Source organism: Oryx dammah, unplaced genomic scaffold (assembly GCF_014754425.2).
Source record: "Oryx dammah isolate SB20612 unplaced genomic scaffold, SCBI_Odam_1.1 HiC_scaffold_15, whole genome shotgun sequence".
Classification (NCBI taxonomy): Eukaryota; Metazoa; Chordata; class Mammalia; order Artiodactyla; family Bovidae; genus Oryx; species Oryx dammah.
The window spans coordinates 8,359,226-8,382,887 of NW_024070199.1; the positions used below are offsets into that span (position 1 = coordinate 8,359,226).

General features: G+C 47.8%; 1 protein-coding gene across 4 annotated transcripts in view; it reads left to right on the top strand.

The window, feature by feature from the left end:
• The window catches only part of ME3 (malic enzyme 3), a 221,800-nt gene that overhangs the window by 164,129 nt on the left and 34,009 nt on the right, over positions 1-23,662 (top strand). For all 4 annotated transcript variants that reach the window (XM_040255504.1, XM_040255501.1, XM_040255503.1 and 1 more), the window contains one exon: positions 3,832-3,935. In XM_040255504.1, coding sequence (XP_040111438.1) covers positions 3,832-3,935 — 104 coding nt within the window. The remainder of the gene's footprint in view (positions 1-3,831; positions 3,936-23,662) is intronic.

A 23,662-nucleotide genomic window follows, 5' to 3' on the forward strand; every position in this document is an offset into this window, starting at 1 on the left:
TGCCATGCACAGCACTGTAAACATCACTAGGGAGACACATGTCAATAAGGACCCTTTCCTCAAAGAACTTATGCAGTGGAGATCACTGTAAGTCAACTATATTTCAGTGAAATATATAGAGAAATAATTATTATCGCCACTGGACAGAGAGGTAAAACGAAACAGGGGCGAGTCCCTGGAGTCTCAGAGCTCATTAGGTGACAGAGCGTGAATGCGAACCCAGGTGCGTCTGATCCCAGAGCCCACTTTATGTCACTTGGTGGGACACAGGGCGAATTGTTCCATGTGAGACAGTGTGGAAGCTCCACCTTCTGCTGTTCATGAGAAGCCATCTTCATTCCTGCCAAAGGACCACCAGCCTGACTGGAGACGTGGACACGGCGTTTCCCCAGACACCACCCCACTGTCACTGCTCCCCAGCCAGGTCAGCAGCACCAGCTGGAGCTTCCAGCCACTCCTGGACTCTCAAGAGAACCAGGGTAGGGGTCAGGAGCCACATTCCCTGGTCCCTGCAATGTCAAATGATGGGGTGGAAAGGGCACCATCAGGAGATCCAGTCAAAGCAAGGCTCAGTTTCAGCTTTGCTACTTTCTGGCTGTGTGAGCTTGGGTAATTTATTTAAACCCTTGAACTCTACCTTCCTCATCTGTAAAATGGGTATGAGAGCATGTAAGACAGAAGGCTCAAACTACTTTTTTAGAAAAATGTTTGCATCATATTCCACACATGGTTTCTTTTTAATATTATTTATTTATTGGCTGTGCCAGGTCTTACTTGCTGTCTTTGTGCAGCACGCGGAATCTTTAGCCGTGGCATGCAGGATCTAGTTCCCTGACCAGGAACTGACCCCGGGCCCCCTACACTGAGAGCTCGGAATCTTAGCCACGGGACCACCGAGGAAGTCCTGAATCAAGCTACTTTTGATTCAGAACAAGTGAATTACTCGAAAGTTCCGTACAAGTATGAGAAGCTATAGTTTCGTGTCATCTCCACATAGAAACTTTCTCCCCAATTTTTTGGTGCACTTAGTTTTGAAATATTTCAGATATAAAATGTTTTATTATAAATAAAATAAGTACTATAAAATATCAAGACTTTTTTCAAAGCTTCCTAGTCACTTTTATGTACTACTTCATTAGGGTTAACCCTTCATCTTAAATGCAGATATACTGAGAAGCTTTTGGAAAATTCTAAAATTCTTCAATACCACTGTAAAATTGGACTTGCCTCCAGAAACCATATATGCAGCACCAGGAAAGCCATTCTTGGCTGCCTAATGGGCCACTAAATCAATCTGTCTCTTGGAAACATGACGCAGTATAACTTACCATGGACCCTTTCATCTCCGTAAGAACTGAAAAAAGTGAATGTTTCCTGCAAATGCCAAGAGTTAAACCGTTTTTTTCATTCTGTGTATGCCTTTTCTGAGTTGATGTGTTTCAGACAGATGACACTGGGATATCTGTACAGTTTTGTTCCCCGCTTTTTCCATTGTAAATCATCTCATACATGTCCGTCCAGGGGTCTGCACAGGCCTAACCCAATTTCTGTGGCCGCCTAGCTGTCCATCTTGTTACATCATCATTCCCTTCTTTGGTCCCCTTGGCTGGATGTTTGCTGTCTCTCAGCGGCTTTCAGATGGTCATTTTGTGAAAGTGGCCGGTGACAGGCTATATGTCCCATTCGCATCATTTGCCCACACGTGCACGCGCACACATGCACACACACACACACACACACACACACAACTGCTAGAGCAGAGTCCTAAACAGTCTCAAGGATGCATAACCCAGGAAGTGAAGAGACTGAGAAATGAACTTTAGGTCCCACGTTTCTCAGATGTAGCCGTGTGGTTCCTTGGAGAAAGTGTTAAATCCACCTCAGATATGTGGACTGAGGATTGGGGGGTGAGGGGTTGGGAAGGTAGATATTTCCTGATCTTTTCTGTCCCCTACACTTTCCCCCTACCACCTCCTACAGTGCCATCAAGACAATATGGACGTAGACTGGTGTCTTAAAAAGGATAAGTCAGTTCTGGTTGATGCGCCGAAAAACCACATAAGCAGCTTGGCCCAGAGGTTAGGATCATGGGCTCTGGAGCTGGCAGCCATGAGTTTGAATCCAGATTCCTCCACTCACTAGCTCCAGGGCTGGTCGAGTCTCTTAACCTCGCTGTGTCTGGCCCTCCTTCTGAAGTACCGGGTACATAGGAAACACTATGGAAGTTAAAGCTGCTGACATTACTTTACAGCATATGTTGATTCACAAAGCTTTTTCACATATATCAGTATTATTTCATTTCCTCATCACCATCAAGCTGGGCAGATGGTGTCTTATTCCCATCTAACTTTACTTTGTTGACAAAGATCCATCTAGTCAAAGCTGTGGTTTTTCCAGTAGTCACGTATGGATATGAGAGCTCTACCATAAAGAAAGCTGAGCACCGAAGAACTGATGCTTTTGAACTGTGGTGTTGGAGAAGACTCTTGAGAGTCCCTTGGACTGTAAGGAGATCCAACCAGTCCATCCTAAAGGAAATCAGTCCTGAATATTCCTTGGAAGGACTGATGCTGAAGCTGAAACTCCAATACTTTGGCCACCTAATGCAAAGAACTGACTCACTGAAAAAGACCCTGAAGCTGGGAAAGACTGAAGGCAGGAGGAGAAGGAGACGACAGAGGATGAGATGGTTGGATGGCATCACTGACTCAATGGACATGAGTTTGAGCAATCTCCAGGAGTTGCTGATGGACAGGGAGGCCTGGCATGCTGCAGTCCTTGGAGTCGCAAAGAGTCAGACATGACTGAGCAACTGAACTGAACTGAACAGATGGAAAGAAGGTTCCCAGAGGTCACATGATTTACCTGAGGTCACATAGCTAGTCAGTGCTGGAGCTGAGACTTGACGCCGAGCCCTTTGAGGGCAGAACTCATGACATGCTTGCCTCTGAATCCTGCAGGAGCAGTCCAGATGGAGATTTGAAGATAACGCAAAACCGTGACCCCAAGGAGCTCATATTTAGGGGTGTGTGTGCTAAGTTGCTTCAGTTATATCTGACTCTTTGTGACCCAATGGACTGTAGCCCTCCAGGGTTCTCTGTCCATGGGGATTCTCCAGGCAAGAACACTGGAGTGGGTTGCCATGCCCTCCTCCAGGGGATCTTCCCGACCCAGGGATCCAACCTTTGTCTCTTAAGTCTCCTGCATTGGCAGGCAGGTTCTTTACCACTAGCGCCACCTGGGAAGCATATTTGGGGAAGGAGGACACAAAAACATAATTTCCAAAAACCTTAACACATAAAATTGCTTCCTATTTCTTCACCAGGTGCTTTTTCCTGCTTTTACCTCCAGCTCCCAGTCTTTCTTTGTGTTGACCTCTCAGCCTGGAGGGCCCAGCCTACCTAGCAAAATCTGTCATTTTTTAAAAGCTTTTTATTTTGTATTGGGATATAGCTGATTAAAATGTTGTGATAGTTTCAGGTGAACAGTAAAGAGACTCAGCCATGCATATATATATATATCCATTCTCCCCTAAGCTCGCCTCCCATCCAGGCTGCTACCTGGCATTGGGCAGAGTCCCATATGCTATACAGGAGGTCTTTGTTGGTTATCCATTCTTAATTCAGCAGTGTGCTATTGTCCATCCGAGACTCCCTAACCACCCTTCCCCCAAGGCCTTTCCCCTACTCTGCTCATCTTTAAATGCTGACTGTTCCTTCCATGTCATCATCCCCACTTGTCCCTGGTGGGGACAGGTGCCCCCCAGCCCTCCTCACCGCCCCCTTCCTGCCAACCCGGGACCCTTCACGAGACAGATGCTGTCTGTTGCAGGAGCTGCTCAGGGACCCCCTGTACATTGGCCTGAAGCACCGGCGCGTCCGCGGGCAGGAGTATGACGACCTTCTGGACGAGTTCATGCAGGCTGTGACGGACAAGTAAGTGGGTCAGCCCGCCCCTTGTGGAAGAGGATTGTTAAGAGATAGGGTGACTAAGTCAACACAGGGTTTGGCAGAGATGCGTGCTTTTCCAGATGGTCCAAATATTCCAACTTGACCCTGTGTCCTTGGAAATCTCAAAGCCAAATGGACTCGCTCTCTCAGATAATCTTGGGGAGCTGAGAAGGGAGAGGAGGGGTGACGCCTGAAGGCCCTGTGATCGGGGGGCAGTTAAGTATCTGATGTCCTGGGAGGAAAACCCCCCTGGGCCAGCTGCTCTGGGTTCCTGACAGAAATAGAGATGTTCTTAGTGTTGGGGGAGAAAAGTGTGTCCTTCTGATGGAATGGCCTGCAAGGCAGCTGGCCTTGTTAGCTGTCATTTTCCGGCTCCAAGGACCAGGCGGTGTTAATGAGCCGCCGCTGCAGGCCACACGGGCAGGCCTGCAAGATTTACGAGGTGTCATCTCTGCACAAGGGTGTACCACGCTGGCAGCTCCTGCCCCTCGCCCCAGCCTGCCCCATCTGTCTGCCATCATTGCCACCCGCTCTCCCTACAGAGACTGGCATGCTGCTGGGATGGCACACCAGCTGTTCTAGAAACAGCCCCCATCCTCCCATACCGAGTCTGACAGGCCTGTCAGTCAAGACAGTCTCAGCAGCTCAGCTGGTCCCCACAGATCCAGAGGTCCCTTCTCACTGAAAATCTCCAGCCTTGCTTGCCACCCCAAGAGTGCCCGGGGAGAGCAGAGCTGGTCTGCACATCCTTGACAAGGGACTTCGTTGTCTGAGTTCAGTGACTGGCTGGAGAGAGAGCTGGGCTGGCCTCTGCAGCCCAGGACATCTCGTCTGGGTGGGCTTTGGGAGTGGACACACCCACCCCACCACTTCCAGGTCTGTGACCTTGGGCAGATTACCAGACTTTAAAGCCTGATTACCCGGATTCCTTATCCAGAAATAAGAAGAAAGTGTTTTATTATTGCTGTGGTTTTTGTCTTTATTTTTTTAATTATTTGCTTATTTTATTTGGGGCTGTGCTGAGTCTTAGTTGCTGGGTGGGGGCTTTCTCTAATTGCGGGAGCAGGGGCCACTCCCTGTTGTGGTGTGTGAACTTCTGACTGCGGTGGCTTCTCATGTTGCTGAGGACCGGCTCTAGACACCTGGGCTTCAGCACCTGTGACGCACTGACTTGGTTGCTCTGCAGATGTGGGATCCTCCTGGGCCAGGGACTGAACCCCCGTGCCCTGCATTGGCAGGTGGATTCTTAACCACTGGACCACCAGGGCAGTCCCTGGTTTCATCTTTGAAGATGCGGGAAAGTAATAGTGAAGTTATACGTGGTGGGAATGATTCTATAGAAAATATGAGATTGATAGCAGAGTGTGGAGTACGTGGGTGGACGGGCCCAGTAAGCCAGGGGATGAGAGTCCAGTGTCCACCTGGGCACTTTGTCTGAGATGGGAGCACAGAGCCCATCCACACAGAGGGAAGGCTGTGCACCGGGCACAGATGCTGGCAGGTGGGTAGATGTGGGGGAGTCCGTGGGAGCTCTCCTGGATGACAGGGGCATCGGCTGAGAGTGAGGATGGGGACTGAGGGGTGCAGGTTTGAGGCATAGGAGGCAGGACCTGGAATGTCCCGACTCGGAGCTAGAGAATGGTTGCTGGGTGGCTTCACAGACCCCCTTCAGGTTACTGGCCATGAACTTAACTTAGGTCATGAGTTTAACTTACCCACGATTTTCTCTAGCTGGTTTCCACTGTCTGAATACAGGGCAGGAAGACACAGAGAGAGGGATTTAATCAGGCTTGAGATTTTGCCAGGCAAGCGAGAGAAACAGAAGGAAAGGGCTGGAGAGTGTCCTCAAGGGGATGGTTGCAATGATGCCCCAGGAGGCCTAGGCCAGGGGAGCAGGGAGAGATGAGGGTCTGCTGGAGAGGAGGGCTGAGAGCGTGGTACGGACCGTGGACAGTAGGTCCTGGTGAGGCCTGAGAATTACTGAGTTGGGTACCGGATGGAATAAGCAGGAAATGGAAGAGATGATCAGAAAGTCACGGGTTCGAAGCTGCGATTGTGAAGAAGTATTGCTGTTGAGATGGGACCACTGAAACAGCCCATTCACGGGTCAGCTACATGGACAGAGGGCTTCCCTGGTGGCTCAGCTGGTTCCCGCAACCCAGGAACCTGGGTTCGATCCCTGGGTTGGGAAGATCTGCTGGAGAAGGGAATGGCTTCCCACTCCAGTATTCTGGCCTGGAGAACTCCATGGACTATCTAGTCCCTGGGGTCTCAAAGAGTCTGACACGACTGAGCGACTTGCACTTCACGTGGGCAGGGGAGAATCATCTAGAACAAAGGAGGTGACTGTCTCGCCTAACTCTCCCCCATTTAGATCATCCTGAATACCACATGCGGTTCCAGACAAGATACCTTGAGGGTCGTAAATTACCGTAAATTGCCTAACGTGCCTTTGGAAAACAATGACCACAGCAGGTATCACGGTTATTGTTCTCCAATAACCACAACAGGAGCAAAGGCTCAGCCTGGCGGGGAGAAGGTGTAAGGACTGACGGGTCACAGGGGTGCGGAACTCCCTCCAGAAACCTGCAAGGTGTTCTTACAGAGGAGGGACTGGGCTTGTTTCTGTGTATTTCTTCTCTTGCTTCACCCAGAGAAGAACCAGTTGACAGAATGTTAAAGGAGGAAGTTTTCAGCTCAGAGTAGATTTGAGCTAACCCGCAGTGCACTAGACGCTCTGTGAGAACAATTTCAAGCTCAGGCTGCGTGGCATCTCGGTAGTGCTGTCATAGAAAGAAGTGAAGCATCCGTTGTCCTCTAAGAAGCCTCCCCACCCCGGTGCCCATTCAGACTTCTGAAAATTCCCGTGTGGCCAGCAGGATAGCAGATGAGAGATCTGAGGGATTCAAGAAGTCAAGGAACCTGTCCCAGGTCACACAGCATCTGGCAGGACAGCGAGCTGACCATGAGTCTGCTGACTCCAAGGCCAGACTGCTTTCTGCAGTTACTTGTGGATGACACATGGGAATGCGTTTGGCTTTGAGAGCATGTTTCTTTGGCTTCCTGTTTCCAGGGCTCCCTCCTTATCTAGTGAAGTCAGTAGTCATTCCGTGATTCCCCACAGAGAAGCCTTGCTACTCGTGTGAGAAGGTTAAATAAACTAGGATGTAAGAGGCTCCTTAAATTATGATTAAAATCAGTTTACAGTCTCACAGACATACTCCCACAGTCCAGGGGTAAACCCTTGGGCAGGGATGTGCGTCAGCCAAGAGGAATGTGTCCTTAAGTGGAAAAGATGAGGGGTTGACACTTGCTTAACTTTCTAATAAGCTGAAAAAGATGTTGCTGTGGATGCAGTCGGTGGGGATTGAGCTGGTCTCCTGGGATTATAGTAGCCCCATGATGGGGTGCCCGGCCGGGGCAGCCAGTGAGTCAGCCCCCCTGAGGCCAGACACCATATATTTTAAGAAACAGCCTTGGGAAACATTGATTCCTGCCTTCAACATCCTCGTCTCTTTTCAAAAGTCCTGCAAGTAAAAGCTCCACCAGCTTGCTTCTACCCACTCATCTTAAGAGTTTTTGGCAGAACAAAAAAAGTTACTGTGGCTCAGCTGCTGCCCTAGGGGGTGGCCACTGGGGGAGACCCACGAGGGCAGAAGGAATCTCCACGTTACCTGCGAACCGCAGCCGTGAGCCACTGTGCGTGTCCAGCTCAGAGCTGACGCACAGCCTGGTGTTCCCACGGCGAAGACCAGTCCTTTCATGCTCCCCACGCTCTCCCTGCCCTGCGCTGGACCCTGGAGTGATGCACCTGAGTCATCGGCTTTTCCCAATGGTTTCCACTTGGGTTTTTCATTTCTGTTACTTACAGCAGAGTCTATTCTAAGTTTGCCCCTGGAGCCCCAGTTCTGTCTGATGCTTGGCCTGGGCTGGACAGGCGTTTGATGTCTGAAGCAGCGGCTTCAGCCTTTATGCAGGCCATAAGAGGAAGTCACCCCCATTCTCTAGCTCCCCAAACTCAAAATATAGAGATTTCTAAACTCTTGATAAGAGTGGTAACAAAGAAGGGAGATACTAGATTTTTTAAAACATGACTCAAAAGAAAGTCATCTGCATCTTAGCTCCAGGAAAATGTCTTTTTGAGTCTCTCCATCTTTCTCTCTGGTTTTCTATTTCTCTCTCTCTCTCTCTCTCTCTCTCTCTCACACACACACACACACACACCATCCTACACCAGAGACCTGAGGTTCACACCATAGTGGGATTAGCACAGAATGACTTCCATCACATGCTACTGGTTAAAGCACATCACAGGTCCACATCCGATTCCAAGGGGGAAAGGCAACACAAGGGTCTGAACATCAGGAGGAGGCATGGTTCATTGGGAGCCACCAAGGTCACAGACAACCACACCCCATCCAGCCTGGGAGGGGCAAGGAATGGGGCAGCCAGCACGACCAGAGGCTGTGCCCCAGAAATGCAAGAGGGGCAGAGAAGAAGGACAGCCTGCTTCCGCATAGAAACAGGGAGGTGCGTCATGCCCAGCTGGCAGTCAGTTACTGAGTGCCTGCTGTATACAAGACGCTGTGTCAAGTGTAGCCGGCAGTCCTCAGAGAAATAAACAGTCTGCTCTCAAGGATCTGTGAATGCAGAGACACTCGTATCTGCCTCCTGGAGTTCAGACCTTCCCTCTAAGCTTTCTCAGCCTCCAATTCTCTTTAAGAAGAATTCTGGGTGGGAATATACATTTGGGAGTTACCAGTTCATAGACGGTATGTAAGGCCAAGGGCTTCCCTGGAGGCTCAGACAGTAAAGGGTCCGCCTGCAATGCAGGAGATTCAGGTTTGATCCCTGGGTCGGGAAGATCCCCTGGAGAAGGGCATGGCTACCCACTCCAGGATTCTTGCCTGGAGAAGCCTATGGACAGGGGATCCTGGTGGGCTGCAGTCCATGGGATCTCCAAGAGTCACACACGACAGAGCCACTAACACACACACATACACACACACGAGTGCGCATGTGTAAGGTCAAGGGCATGATGGGGTTCACCTAGGAAAAGAGAGCAGAGAGTGTGTCTTACTACTGATTTTGAAACTGTGCCCTGTGAATAACTGCAAGTTAATCTGCTCAACAAAATTTGGGAGTACACTGAAAGTTGCTCAGTCGTGTCCGACTCCTCGCTACCCCATGGACTATACAGTCCGTGGAGTTCTCCAGGCCAGGATACTGGAGTGGGTAGCCTTTCCCTTCTCCAGGGAATCTTCCCAACCCAGGGATCAAACCCAGGTCTCCTGCATTGCAGGAGGATTCTTCACCAGCTGAGCCACCAGGAGAGCCCAGGGGTACACTAGGATACTGCTGGTAGGAACGGCGAGGAGAGTAAAAGGTTTTGCTCCTTGTGCTAGCACTGATTGCTGGGATTCTGAGGCCTGTCTAAGCACCACTGGAAACGGGGCTGTGGCTGATCAGCAGTGTCTGCCCTGAGCAGGGCAGTGAGGCGTGGCAGCACGTGTGCCATGCTTTAACCCTCCTGGATCTGTGTCAGGCCTGAGGCCTCGGGTGCTGGTCCTTCTGCAACTCCTAAAGCCCAGTAGCAACTCAGAGGCCAAAGGATCCTGGAGGCTGAAGACTTCTCATCTCCAGGTGTTCAGGATATTTCAAGAACTACACCAAGCCTGTCTGTTGGATCCACATGAAATTACAGCTGCTTCTTCTGAGTTACAAATCATGGACTTTGCTCCCATGATGCCCTCCACCCCCATGCCCACCCCCACCCACTCTGGAACAAAGCAGTGGGTCAAACACACGAAGGCATATGAATACTGACCTGTGGTTCCCACACCTGGCCTGGCATTCGATGCACCTGGAGAGGTATCAGTCATACAGACTCCAAGGGCCTCCCTGGTGGTCCAGTGGGTGAGGACCCGTCTGCCGACGCAGAGGGCCTGGTATGGGAAGATCCCGTTCGCAGTGAAGCAGCTAAGCCCGAGGACTGCAACTACTGAGCCTGAGCTCTGGAACCCTCAGGCCACAACCACCGAAGTTCAAGCAGCCCAGAGTGTATGCTCCATAGCAAGAGAAGCGACACCTCAGCCAGAATAGTCCCCCTCGCCACAACTAGAGAAAGCCTGAGCACAGTAGCAAAGACCCAGTACAGCCCAAAATAAGTATTAATGCATAGATAAATCAGTAACAACAGTTGTGACTCTCTTGTTCAGGGGATTTCTTATGAAAAACTTCCTGTGGAATACAGAAAGTCACATCACCCTCCCAACAAATTTGTCTACTTTTTTCAGAATTTGACTTTTCCAACTCGACCCATGAGGGAATGAATTTTTGGCAAAAAGTTAAGAACAGGAGGTATGGATCGCTTACTCCTGGGAACTGAGCTTTATTTTCAGCACTGAGGTGAGGAGCTCTGAGAAAGCTGAGTGCAGCACAAACAAATCACGGAGCTAATCATGCTTTTCCAGGGTGTTTGAATAATGAGTGCATGCCCAGAACTTGACTAAGCCCTGTAATGAAATTCTAAAGAAATAAAAGGCATGCACTGTGTCCTTGTGATTCTTACAGGTCTTCCAACGAGACAACATTTTGAACAGGAAGTAATTAGAGAAGAATTAAGTACTCGACTGTTCAGTATTGGCCTTCAGTTCAGTCGAAATTCAGAGAAAGGAGCAATCAGGGATGACTGGGGAGAGATGGAAAGTGAACAGAGGCAGGGCCAAATGTGAGTAAGCCACAGGAGAGAGAGTACATTCCACATGGATGATACATCGTGAGGAAGGCAAGCACACAGCAAAGGCAAGGAGCAGACAAAGACTCTGGAGGACTGGTCCCACAGAGATGGGTGTTTATTGGCTCAAAATAAAGTTAAGTAGGTATAGGGGCTTCCCAGGTGGTGCAGTGGTAAAGAATCCGCCTGCCAATGCAGGAGACTCAAGGTTCAATCCTCAAGTCAGGAAGATCCCCTGGAGATGGACATGGCAACCCACTCCAGTATTCTCAACTGGGAAATCCCATGGACAGAGGAGCCTGGCGGGCTACAGTCTGTGGGGTCACAAAGAGTTGGATACAACTGAGCACTGAGTAACTAAGCACACACACAGGAATAGACTGGGCTACTTGATAGGCCTCGGAATCCAGGAAGAGGGTTGCAACTATTAGAGCTCAGAAGTAGAAAGGGCTTAAGCTATCTAACCCAGTGTTTTCTTTAATATCTATGTGTGTGTGTTTTTCTCCATTTTGGCTGCACTGGGTAGTTGCGGCGCACAGGACTTTCAGTGCATCGTGCAGGATCCTTCATTGCGGCTCAGGAAGTTGACTTGTGGCACAGGCTCCAAGGGCGTGCAGGCTCACTAGTTGTGGTATGCGAGCTTACTTGCTCTGCAGCACTTTGGATCCTAGTACCCTGACCAGGGATTGAACCCCTGTCCCCTGCATTGCACAGCAGACTCTTGACCACTGGATCACCAGGGAAGTCCCGATAATTAGGTGATTGTAAACCAAGCTTCCTCAAGCTCCAGGCATTTACAGAAGTGCATCCAGGCTGCTAGAAATGAGTATTTCCCAGCAACCATACAAGACTAAAACTACTTGAAGAAAAATATCATTGTTTTTAATTGCTTTCTGTATCATGGTTCTGTTCAAGATTTCATTAATTAAAAAAAAAAACAAAAAACTTCTACTAAAAATGTTTGAAAATTATCAATCCTCACAAAGCTATAGTTGGAACTTGATGCAGAGAGCAGCAGGGAGGCTTGGTAAGTTCTTGAGCAACAGAAGTATTGAAATTGACAAGAAGTGGGAGAAGATGAGAACAGAAGCCATGGTAACACCCCAACTCAAATTCTGCCCTTCCCACGGAAGTCTGCCCTGACCAGCCTGGCCTGAAACCCTTGCCCTGTTTGTAATCATAGCATAACTTATGACCACGTAATTCATGTGTTAATTAACCATGCATCATATCATGACATCTTTTCTATAATGGTCTAGAGCTTTTCTATAACCTTTTTTGGTCTTTATACCATTAGAGCAGAAACTAGGCAAAGACGTGCCTGGATTCTTGTAGAGAGGTTCAAGTATCAGCCTAGGCCGGACTGACGGACTTTGAGGAACTTTCCTTCCTCAGGTCCTGTAACCCTGTATCATCTCTACCAGACTGGCAGTCCCCGGGGGGCACAGTGCGTGATTAGACTCATGGTGGACCCGCCATAAATGGTGGGTGTGGGAGTTGACTGGTTGGATCTTTGATTGGGGTCAGGTGGTTGGATGGTTGGTTGGTTGGTTGGTTGGTTGGTTGAGGGGCTGAAAGCCCTCACCAGGCTAGCTGTCAGTCAAAGTGAATAGAAGGTTGTGAATGGGCCGGCATCTGAGGAAGCTCAGGCATCTCCCAGCTGGCCCAGCGGTCAGGAATCTGCCTGCCAGGGCAGGAGCCGCAAGAGACGCGTGTTTGATGCACAGATCGGGAAGATCTCCTGGAGGAGGAAATGGCAACCCACTCCAGTGTTCTTGCTTGAAAAATTCTGTGGACAGAGGAGCCTGACGGGCTACAGTCCATGGGGTCACACCGAGTTGGACACGACCAAGCGTACACGCACAAGGAAGCTCGGAGGAAGGAACAGCAAGACCCGTTTTAGCTTGTCTGGCCTCTGAAGAAACAGGACCGTTTCCAGTCTCAGCCTTGCATGGCTAATTCTTGACAGTCCAGCTTCTACACTTTCCCACCTGAACAGGAGCCAGATGCTGTGAAACAACAGACTCTCATGCTTGTGAGGACTCTGTCAGCAGTTACAAAGAGAACTGGAAGGTGGTAGCAAAATGCAAACCAGCATCGAGCTCTCTAGGACCCTATTAGCTTCTATCCTGACCAAGCGGATTAAATAGAGGCCAAAATGTGATGGAGGAAGTTCACTTAACTGGGGAGATGGATTCAGTGACGCCAACTGGTTATTCCATTTCATGTTTCCGCAAGAGGTGGATTGTACTACCTGGTATCAAAATAGGAGTAAAATTATTCCCAGACCTGAAAGTTTCATATTATAGCAGAGGAGAGGAAAGAATAATGAATTGATAACAATAATGATAAAATGACAATAACTATTTTTTTTTTTACTTATTACCTGCTATGCACAGACTAATATGAGCTCTCATACAATATTAATTCATTTAATTCTCACAACAGCCCTCTAGGGTGGCTACTGTTATAAGCTTTATTTTAGGGGATGAGGAAACTGAAGCTTATAAAGTATAAGTATCTCTCTAAGAAAGGGGGCCTGGAGGCTCAAAAGGGAGGGAGTGTATGTATAATCATGGCTGATTTGCACTGTTGTACAGCAGAAACAAACACAACATTGTAAAGAAATTTTCCTCCAATTAAAAAAATAAATTTTAAAAAAAGAAAAAGAAATAAATAGAAAGGGGGCCTTATTAAGGGCCCACCCATTAACAACAGTTGTTAAAAGCATTAACTTTAGAGCTATAATGCCTGAGTTTGATAGCCATTCCCTTCTCTAGGGGATCTTCCTGACCCATGGATCAAACGTGGGTCTCCTGCATTGCAGGCAGATTCTTTACTGTCTGAGCCACTGGGGAAGCCCTTCATTAAGACCCCTCCCACTAAAAATGGTTGAGCTATAATGCCTGAGTTTGAACCTCTCACCTGCCCCTTATTAACAAACTGCTTAATTTATCTGTGCCTCAGCATCCTCACTTCCAAGATGCATTTTTAATATTTGACTTGTAGAATGCTTTTGCTGAATGAATGAGACAAGCCATGTAAATGTTATAGCTGGGTAATAGTAAGCATGAATGTTTGCTATTATGAATAACAATAATAATTTAGACAGTTTCCAAAGTCACTGTCCTTTAGGCCATGCTTTAGTGCTCCCCCATTCATGCATTCAATTAAATTGTCCATGAATATATCCATCTTTTTCTTCCATAGTCCCCCACTCATCCATCCCCACTGTTCCAATAATACCTTCCTTCTCTTCCCCAGTTTCTCTTCCCAGCTGCTACTTTTAAGAAATAAAAACAGCAGCCCTGGCAGCATGGCTGTGAGCCATGTCCATTTTCAGACACCTGGTATGTGCAATCAGTCCTTCCACCTATTCAGTTTAGCTCTCCCCACCTCCACCTCCACCTGACGGAGAGGCATTCTGTGTATCTCTGTGATATGTGCGGGTGAGAGCTCCATTTTCTGTAGCTGTTTCAGCACAGTGTTATGGGGGCCTTCAGTTCAGTTCAGTTGCTCAGTCATGTCCAACTCTTTGCGACCCCATAGACTGCAGCACGCCAGGCCTCCCTGTCTATCACCAACTCCCGGAGTTTACTCAAGACTCATGTCCATCAAGTTGGTGATGCCATCCAACCATCTCATCCTCTGTCCTCCCCTTCTCCTCCCACCCTCAATCTTTCCCAGCATCAGGGTCTTTTCAAATGAGTCAGCTCTTTGCATCAGGTGGCCAAAGTACTGGAGTTTTAGCTTCAGCATCAGTCATTCCAGTGAACACCCAGGACTGATCTCCTTTAGGATGGACTGGTTGGATCCCCTTGCGGTCCAAGTCCTCAGGAGTCTTCTCCAACACCACAGTTCAAAAGCATCAATTCTTCAGCTCTCAGCTTTCTTTATAGTCCAACTCTCAGATCCATACATGCCTACTGGAAAAACCATAGCCTTAACTAGATGGACCTTTGTTGGCAAAGTAATGTCTCTGCTTTTGAATATGCTGTCTAGGTTGGTCATAACTTTTCTTCCAAGGAACAAGTGACCTTTATCACCATCTGCAGTGATTTTGGGTCCCCAAAAAATAAAGTCTGACACTGTTTCCACTGTTTCTCCATCTATTTCCCATGAAGTGATGGGACCAGATGCCATGATCTTTGTTTTCTGAATGTTGAGCTTTAAGCCAACTTTTTCACTCTCCTCTTTCACTTTCATCAAGAGGCTCTTTAGTTCTTCTTCATTTTCTGCCAAAAGGGTGGTGTCATCTGCATATCTGAGGTTATTGATATTTCTCCCTGCAATCTTGTTTCCAGCTTGTGCTTCTTCCAGCCTAGCATTTCTCATGATGTACTCTGCATATGTTAAATAAGCAGGGTGACAATATACAGCCTTGACACACTCCTTTTGCTATTTGGAACCAGTCTGTTGTTCCATGCTCAGTTCTAACTGTTGCTTCCTGACCTGCATACAGATTTCTCAAGAGGCAGGTCAGGTGGTCTGGTATTCCCATCTCTTTCAGAATTTTCCACAGTTTATTGTGATCCACACAGTCAAAGGCTTTGGCATAGTCAATAAAGCAGAAATAGATGTTTTTCTGGAACTCTTTTGCTTTTTCCATGATCCAGCGAATGTTGGCAATTTGACCTCTGGTTCCTCTGCCTTTTCTAAATCCAGCTGAACATCTAGAAGTTCACAGTTCACATACTGTTGAAGCCTGGCTTGGAAAATTTTGAGCGTTACTTTACTAGCATGTGAGATGAGTGCAGTTGTGCAGTAGTTTGAGCATTCTTTGGCATTGCTTTTCTTAGGGATTGCCTTTCTTAGGGGTGGGCCTTACAGACCCACCATTCTGAGAGCTTTGCCCCATGCAGAACTGAAAATGTTCTTGTGGGACACATTACCCAGTACAGAAATGAGAACCGGAAATTTCCCCAAGGATAGAAAATCACTGAATTTTAAGGTCAGCCCGCTGATACTGACTTTTTCAGAGACCACACGTATAGCATCCCTTGTGTTTTGCTCTTGGATGCTGGAAGGAAGCCTTTGATGACGTCGTCCCCCTCCACCCTCCCTTGCTCCCTCAGCTGCGGCCACACCGACCCTCCTGCTCCTCCTTCCACAGGTTGTATCTGTTACAGCTGCAGAGCCTTCACGCTTGCTATTTCCCCAGCCTTGAAAATCTGTCCATTTTCATGGCTGTTTTCTTCTTGGGAAACCAGGTGTTCTACTCAGGAAAGACTTTTTTTTTTCCTGAGCTGCCATTGATGAAAAGAGCCTTTCTCTCAAGGGAAAGAAAGGATAGAGAAGACTGGAGCGCCCAAATCTGAGCCCCATCATTGCATGCCAGAGAGGATGTTGCAGTTCTAGGCAGCCCCATCCCCGTGGCACATTTGCTCTCATTTTGTCTTCGTGTCTCCTTCTCCATGTCTCATGCATTCACACACACATATCATGCGATCTCTTCTTATTCTACTGCGTTCATTTTGTTAGGCTCAAGCACATTGATTTTTAATGTGTTTGAGCCTAATGAAATGGGGGAGGGGATAATCCTGAAAACAAATGCTTCCATCAGGATAAGTGATGGGGTCTGCTCTGGTGGTTCAGTGCTCAGGAAGCAGCCTTGCAATGCAGGGAATACCAGTTCAGTCTAGGAAGACCCCACATACCTCAGGGCGGCTGAGCCCGTTTGCCCCAAGTAACGAGCCCGCGCTCTGGATGCGAAGAGCTACAACACTTGAGCCATGTGCCTCAACTGCTGAAGCCCGAGAGCCTGTGCCCCACCAGAGAGGCCGGCGCCACAGGTCCGCATGCTGCAACTACAGGGTAGCCCCCCTTGCTGCAGTTAGAGAAAGCCTGCCCACAGCAACACAAAGTCAGCACAGCCAGAAGTAAATAATTTTTTTTTTTAAAGGTAAGTTACGTAAAGGAAAAAAATATCTGCCTGTACATGCATCAGGCTGTTAACAGTGACTACAGTCAGAGCATGAGGTTGCCAGGATTTTCACTGTCAGTCATTTCTATGATGTTTGATTGTGTGCAGGCATTTCTTTTGAAATTAGGAAAAGCAATGGATTTCTTTTAAAATAATGAGTTAAGCAGCAATTCTTTCTCAAAGACAGTTCCTTGCATTTTTTAAAAACTAAAAAAGCAAAGAAGCAAGCAAGCATCCGAGGCTTCACCTTCTGGTAAAGTGAGTGTTAGTCTGATCTAGGCTTCTGCGGACAATAAAGTCATTCATATACATCAAGTCATGTAATACTCAAAATAATCCTAGTAAGTAGATACAGTTATTGTCCTGTCCCACTAAAATATAAGTTCCAGGGAGAGATCCTTGTCTCTTAGGTTCACTGCTGTATCTCAAGTGCTCGGAACAATGCCTAGTTACAGCATGGACTCTCAATAAACATTTATTGAATGAGGGCACCTTTTACAGACAAGGAAACTGGGGTACAGAGCAGTTAGGGATCTTGTCCAAGGTCACACCTCTAACAGTGGTGAAGCCAAGCTGTGAACCAGGTGGTCTAGCTCCAGAACCTACTCTTTGACTTGGAGAATCTCTGCGCCTTTTCTTCTACATAAAAGAAAAGACTGTCCAACCTACTTCAGACACCTCCTTGATGCAGCAGGCAAGCAGGACAAAGGGGAGGAAGACCTGTGGAAACCAGTCTATCAGTGCTTCACATATCCGTGTCTCCTCTCTCCACCTTGTTCTAAGGCTGCGTTAATAACCCACCCATCCTCAACATCAGGGAGGCGATGGAGGCATCAGCCATCAACTCCCATTCTCCAGACTCTCTAGCCACCCTCAGCAAGAGAGGCGCCTTCTTTTTTATTTTCTCTTTTTATTGAAATAGAATTGACATGTAACATTGTATAAGTTTAAGGCATACAGCCTGTTGACTTGATACATTACTATATTGCAATATAATTATACCACTTCTATTATATCAGTTATCATTTTCTTTTTTGATGATGGGGAAAATTCCCCAGCATCTGGGTCTTGGGTGGCATTTCTCAGTTCTTCTTAACTGCCTAATGCCTAGTGGACCAGTTGCCCCATCCTTCACCAGGACTGATGTCCCCTGCAGGCCTCTCTACAAGCTGCAAACCCAGCCAGTGCTGTTGGGCCCCAGGGGGAAAACTGAGCCTCTGGCTCCAAGCTTCTGGTGGTTTTAAACAATACAAAGGAAAAATCCTCAGCTTAGGGCATCCAGGCTACAGGCAAAGTTTCAAGGTTTTAATTTTGAAAGGTTGTAAAGAACATTAATGTTAGCTCTAAATCCTGATTGTAATGTTTCAAGGAGCTTTCACTCACTGAGTCCCTCTTAGCTGAGACAGTCACTGCTCAGTGTTTTCACGCACACTGAATTTTCAGTTCAGTTCAGTTCAGTCGCTCAGTCGTGTCCGACTCTTTGCAACCCCATGAATCGCAGCACGCCAGGCCTCCCTGTCCATCACCATCTCCCAGAGTTCACTCAGACTCACGTCCATCGAGTCCGTGATGCCATCCAGCCATCTCATCCTCGGTCGTCCCCTTCTTCTCCTGCCCCCAATCCCTCCCAGCATCAGAGTCTCTTCCAATGAGTCAACTCTTCACATGAGGTGGCCAAAGTACTGGAGCTTCAGCTTTAGCATCATTCCTTCCAAAGAAATCCCAGGGTTGATCTCTTTCAGAATGGACTGGTTGGATCTCCTTGCAGTCCAAGGGCCTCTCAAGAGTCTTCTCCAGCACCACAGTTCAAAAGCATCAATTCTTCAGCGCTCAGCCTTCTTCACAGTCTAACTCTCACATCCATACATGACCACTGGAAAAACCACAGCCTTGACTAGACGGACCTTAGTCGGCAAAGTAATGTCTCTGCTTTTGAATATACTATCTAATTTGGTCATAACTTTCCTTCCAAGGAGTAAGCATCTTTTAATTTCATGGCTGCAGTCACCATCTGCAGTGATTTTGGAGCCCCCCAAAATAAAGTCTGATACTGTTTCTACTGTTTCCCCATCTATTTCCCATGAAGTGATAGGACCAGATGCCATGATCTTTGTTTCCTGAATGTTGAGCTTTAAGCCAACTTTTTCACTCTCCTCTTTCACTTTCATCAAGAGGCTTTTTAGCTCCTCTTCACTTTCTGCCATAATGGTGGTATCATCTGCATATCTAAGGTTATTGATATTTCTCCCGGCAATCTTTATTCCAGCTTGTGTTTCTTCCAACCCAGCATTTCTCATGATGTACTCTGCATAGAAGTTAAATAAGCAGGGTGACAATATACAGCCTTGACACACTCCTTTTGCTATTTGGAACCAGTCTGTTGTTCCATGCTCAGTTCTAATTGTTGCTTCCTGACCTGCATACAGATTTCTCAAGAGGCAGGTCAGGTGGTCTGGTATTCCCATCCCTTTCAGAATTTTCCAGTTTATTGTGATCCACACAGTCAAAGGCTTTGGCATAGTCAATAAAGCAGAAATAGATGTTTTTCTGGAACTCTCTTGCTTTTTCCATGATCCAGCGAATGTTGGCAATTTGATCTCTGGTTCCTCTGCCTTTTCTAAAACCAGCTTGAACATCAGGGAGTTCACAGTTCACGTATTGCTGAAGCCTGGCTTGGAGAATTTTGAGCATTACTTTACTAGCATGTGAGATGAGTGCAGTTGTGCGGTAGTTTGAGCATTCTTTTGCATTGCCTTTCTTTGGAATTGGAATGAAAACTGACCTTTTCCAGTCGTGTGGCCACTGCTGAGTTTTCCAAATTTGCTGGCATATTGAGTGCAGCACTTTCACAGCATCATCTTTCAGGATTTGAAACAGCTCAACTGGAATTCCATCACCTCCACTAGCTTTGTTCGTAGTGATGCTTTCTAAGGCCCACTTGACTTCACATTCCAAGACACTGGATTTTAGGAATGCCTTTTGCAGTGCAATCTGTGTCTTATCTTCCCACCTGGCCCGCCCTAGGACTGTAATCTCACAATCTTAGAATACCTGAGCAAGAAACGACCTTCTCTGATCCAACTTCATCACTTTATAGGTGGAGAAACTGAGACCCAGAAAGAAAATTCTCTCCCCACAGTCAGATAATGACAAAATAAGTGGGAAATGAAGGGAAGCCTACCAGTTGCTTGCTCTCATTCACATCAGCCGTGAAATCTCTTCCAGGTTCCCATTTAGCCTGTAATTGCCATGTCTTCACTGTGTCCCAGAGTGTTGCCGGTACAAAGAAATGACCTGCCTAGAGTTCAGTTCTCCCTTGAGACTGTAATGTGGACACATAAAATAATCAGAAAATAGTTCAAGGCAGCATTCAGCTACTCTTTTATCTATTTATTCATGTATTTGCCCATACATTAATTCATTCAATAGACAGAGATTTATTGAACATAGCAGTAAGTCAGAAATACACTTTGCTCTCAAGGAGTTTTTTTAAAGTTAATTTATTTTTTATTGAGGGATAATTGCTTTATAGAATTTTGCTATTTTCTGTCAAACCTCAACAGGCGTAGTTATTCATATATCCCCTCCTTTTTGAAGCTCCTTCCTATCTCCCTCCCCATCCCACCCCTCTAAGTTGATACAGACCCCCTGTTTGACTTTCCTGAGCCATACAGCAAATTCCTGTTGGCTATCTATTTTACATATGGTAATGTAAGTTTCCATGTTACTCTTTCCATACATCTCACCCTCCCCTCCCCTCTCCTCATGTTCATAAGTCTATTCTCTATGTCTGTTTCTCCACTGTTGCCCTGTAAGTAAATTCTTCAGTACTATTTTTGTAGATTGCACATATATGTGTTAGAATATGGCATTTATCTTTCTCTTTCTGACTCACTTCACTCTATATAATAGGTTCTAGGTTCATCCATTCACCTCATTAGAACTGACTCAAATGTGTTCCTTTTTATGGCTGAGTAATATTGTGTATGTGTACCACAACTTCGTTATCCATTCATCTGTCAATGGATATCTAGGTTGCTTCCATGTTTAGCTATTATAAATAGTGCTGCAGTGAACAATGGGATAGAGATGTCTCTTTCAATTTTGGTTTCCTTGGGGTATATGCCTAGGAGTGGGATTGCTCGGTCATATGGTTGTTTGATTCCTAGTTTTTTAAGGACTCTCCATACCGTCTTCCGTAGTGGCTCTATCAAATTACATTCTCATCAACAGTGCAAAGTTTCCCTTTTCTCCACACCCTCTCCAGCATTTATTGTCTGTAGACTTTTTGATGAGGGCCATTCTGACCGGTGTGAGGTGATATCTCACTGTAGTTTTGATTTGCATTTCTCTAGTAATGAGCAATGTTGAGCATCTTTTCATGTGTTTGTTAACCATCTGTAAGTCTTCTTTGGAGAAATTTCTGTTTAGGTCTTTTTCCCACTTTTTGATTGGGTTGTTTGTTTTTCTGGTATTGAGTCATATGAGCTGCTTGTATATTTTGGAAATTAATCCTTTGTCTCTCTAGAAGTTTTTAATTGACTGGGGAAAAATAGAAATATGCTTAAATAATTATTGCTGAATTTGTGTAGATTTAACACCCGCCTAGTTAATGGCTTTGCCTGTAGTGTCAGTTGAGGTTGATGGGAGAATATGGTGATCAAACACCTGGGACATTTAGATGGAGTTAAAAGTTATGACTTTCTTCGCAGGAAAGAGCTAGCAACTCACTTTTCTAAAGAATTTTCTCTATACTGGGTGTTTGACTTTTAATTATCACAGCAACCTTGAGAGATAAAGATACTGAGATTCAGAAAAGTTAAGTAACTTGTCCAAAATCACCAGCTAGAAAGGGAAGAATCTAGGCCCACCCCAAATGCATTTGACTCCACACTTAGTGGTATTTTTCTCCATTCTCTGCTGCCGGCTCTCCCAGCCTCACTGGAAAGCCTTTTCCTGCCTGTGGACTTATTTGCATTGACTTGGATCCTGGGGTAAAGGAACGGGACTGAGCTATTGTGATACAAAGATTCTTGGCCACAGCAGCCTCTGGAAGAGGAGAGCGGGCCCCTGGGGACCGAGGTGTCCCGTGGGCTGCGTGTGACTGGGCACCCTGGGAGGGGCCGTGCTCTCTGGCAGGCACCATCCATGCTTCTGTTTGTTCACCTGCAAGGGCTGAGCGGGGCAAGCCCAGAGCCCGGGCAAACAGCCACAGGTGGGTTTGGTCTTCTCACTCAGATGTCTCAAGCAGATTTGTTCAGAGCAGGGCGCAGCAGAGGCGGTCAGTTCCAGCTCCTTTTTTCAGCAGTCATGCACCATGTGAGGAGTGAGCAGCACGAGGGGAGTGAGACACCTTCCCTGCCCTCAAAGGACCCTGCCCCGGGCCTGCCTGGATCGAGGCTGTCCCCTATCCTGGCTTAGTCTTGCCCTTCTTCCCCTCCCTGACTTTGACTCACAGCAGTTTCACAAGCCCACAAACACAGACTGGATTTTGTGGCCTTATTGTCCTCCACCCCAGGCTCTCATCATTCAGGGTAGAATTTAGCCAGTTTCATGAGAGAGGGCATGGCAGCCCACTCCAGTATTCTTCCCTGGAGAATCCTCATGGACAGAGGAGCCTGGTGGGCTATGGTCCATAGGGTCGCAAAGCGATTGAAGTGACTTAAGACACATGTGAGAGGGGCAGTTCATTAGATGCTTAGGAAGTCCAAGATATAGCTGTGTGACAGACTGTATGGAACAGGTGCTATGGCAGTACACCTGAACAGAGAGATCAGGATGGACCAGAGTAATCGGAGGATCTTCACGGAGGACTTCCCATCATCCCAGGACGGTTGGAACGTACAGTCTGGGCAAATCAGAGCCGATGTCCCACGTCAGCCCATGGGCTGGTGGCAGGGAAGGTGCCTGGGCTTGAAGAGCAGGAGGTTGGGGAGTGAGCCATGTGCTCTGGAGAAAGCATTCAGGTCTGGCCTCCGACCTCTGAGAAGTCAAGAGGTCGGCAGGTCAGCCTCCATCCTCTGCCCAGCCCCGGGTTCTCTGGCGCCATTTGCCTGTTTGCCCAGGAACTCAGACACACGGGGAATTTGAGGAGGAAGTCCACACTGTTCCTGGAGGTTTTTGTTTTTTTCTGCCTGGCCTGGGACTGCCGTCCGATCACCGATCGCGGAACGGACACGTTATTCTGGCCCTTTTGGCTCAGAAGTTGCTGCTTCCGGTGACTGTGCTGTTCCACGGTGGGAGTTTCCCCCCATCAGGCTAGCGGGGCGGCCGCAGGAGCCCGCCAGTCTGGCTGCCAGAGCCGGGCACGCCAGGGGACCGTCCGGGGTGGGGCCAGGGAGGGAAGGGCCTGCACACCCCTCCCACCCCTGCCATGGCGCCCGGAGTCCCTTCCACAGGTTCAGCGCCAAGCGGAGCTCCGAGGAGCCTGGAGTCGCTTCCAGGGACAGCCTCCTCCCGGGTTAGAGCTCTCTGCCTTATACGGCCCTGCAATCCCTGGTCTTCTGACCTCCCCCTTTCGGCTCTGTTTTTTCCCTTAAGGCCACAAAAGATAAGTCTACCTTCATTCCCCGTCCACAGAATGGTCCTTCGTGTCTTTGAAGGTCATCATTCATGCCTCATTCCACTGGGATTTCGTTTTCCGACGCCATAGTCCCCCTTTCTCCAACCTGTGGTTTCCAGTTTCTTCACCTGCAGACCCGTTTCGCTGTCTTCCTGCTGAATCCCTTCCACCACACCCTGCAGCCCCTCTTCGGGTCTGTGCTGGAGCTTCCGGCTGAGAGCTTCGTCTCTGTCCCTCCGCGAGGCTGTGAGGTTCCGGAAGGAGGAACCGTGCCCCCTTCCCTCTTCAGCTGGACTCTGGCTCCTGCTTCCTCCCGTCTCCCCAGGCCCTCGACGCCCGTCACTGCCCCTCGCGTCTCCCCTCCTTGCTGGCCCCTCCGTCCCAGTCCCATACGCAGACCTCCCATCAAAGCCGAGGCCGTCCCTGCGTCCCACACCCGCCACCGGCCGTCTCCCTGCCCTTGTCTGTAGCCAAGCCTCGCCCTGATGCTG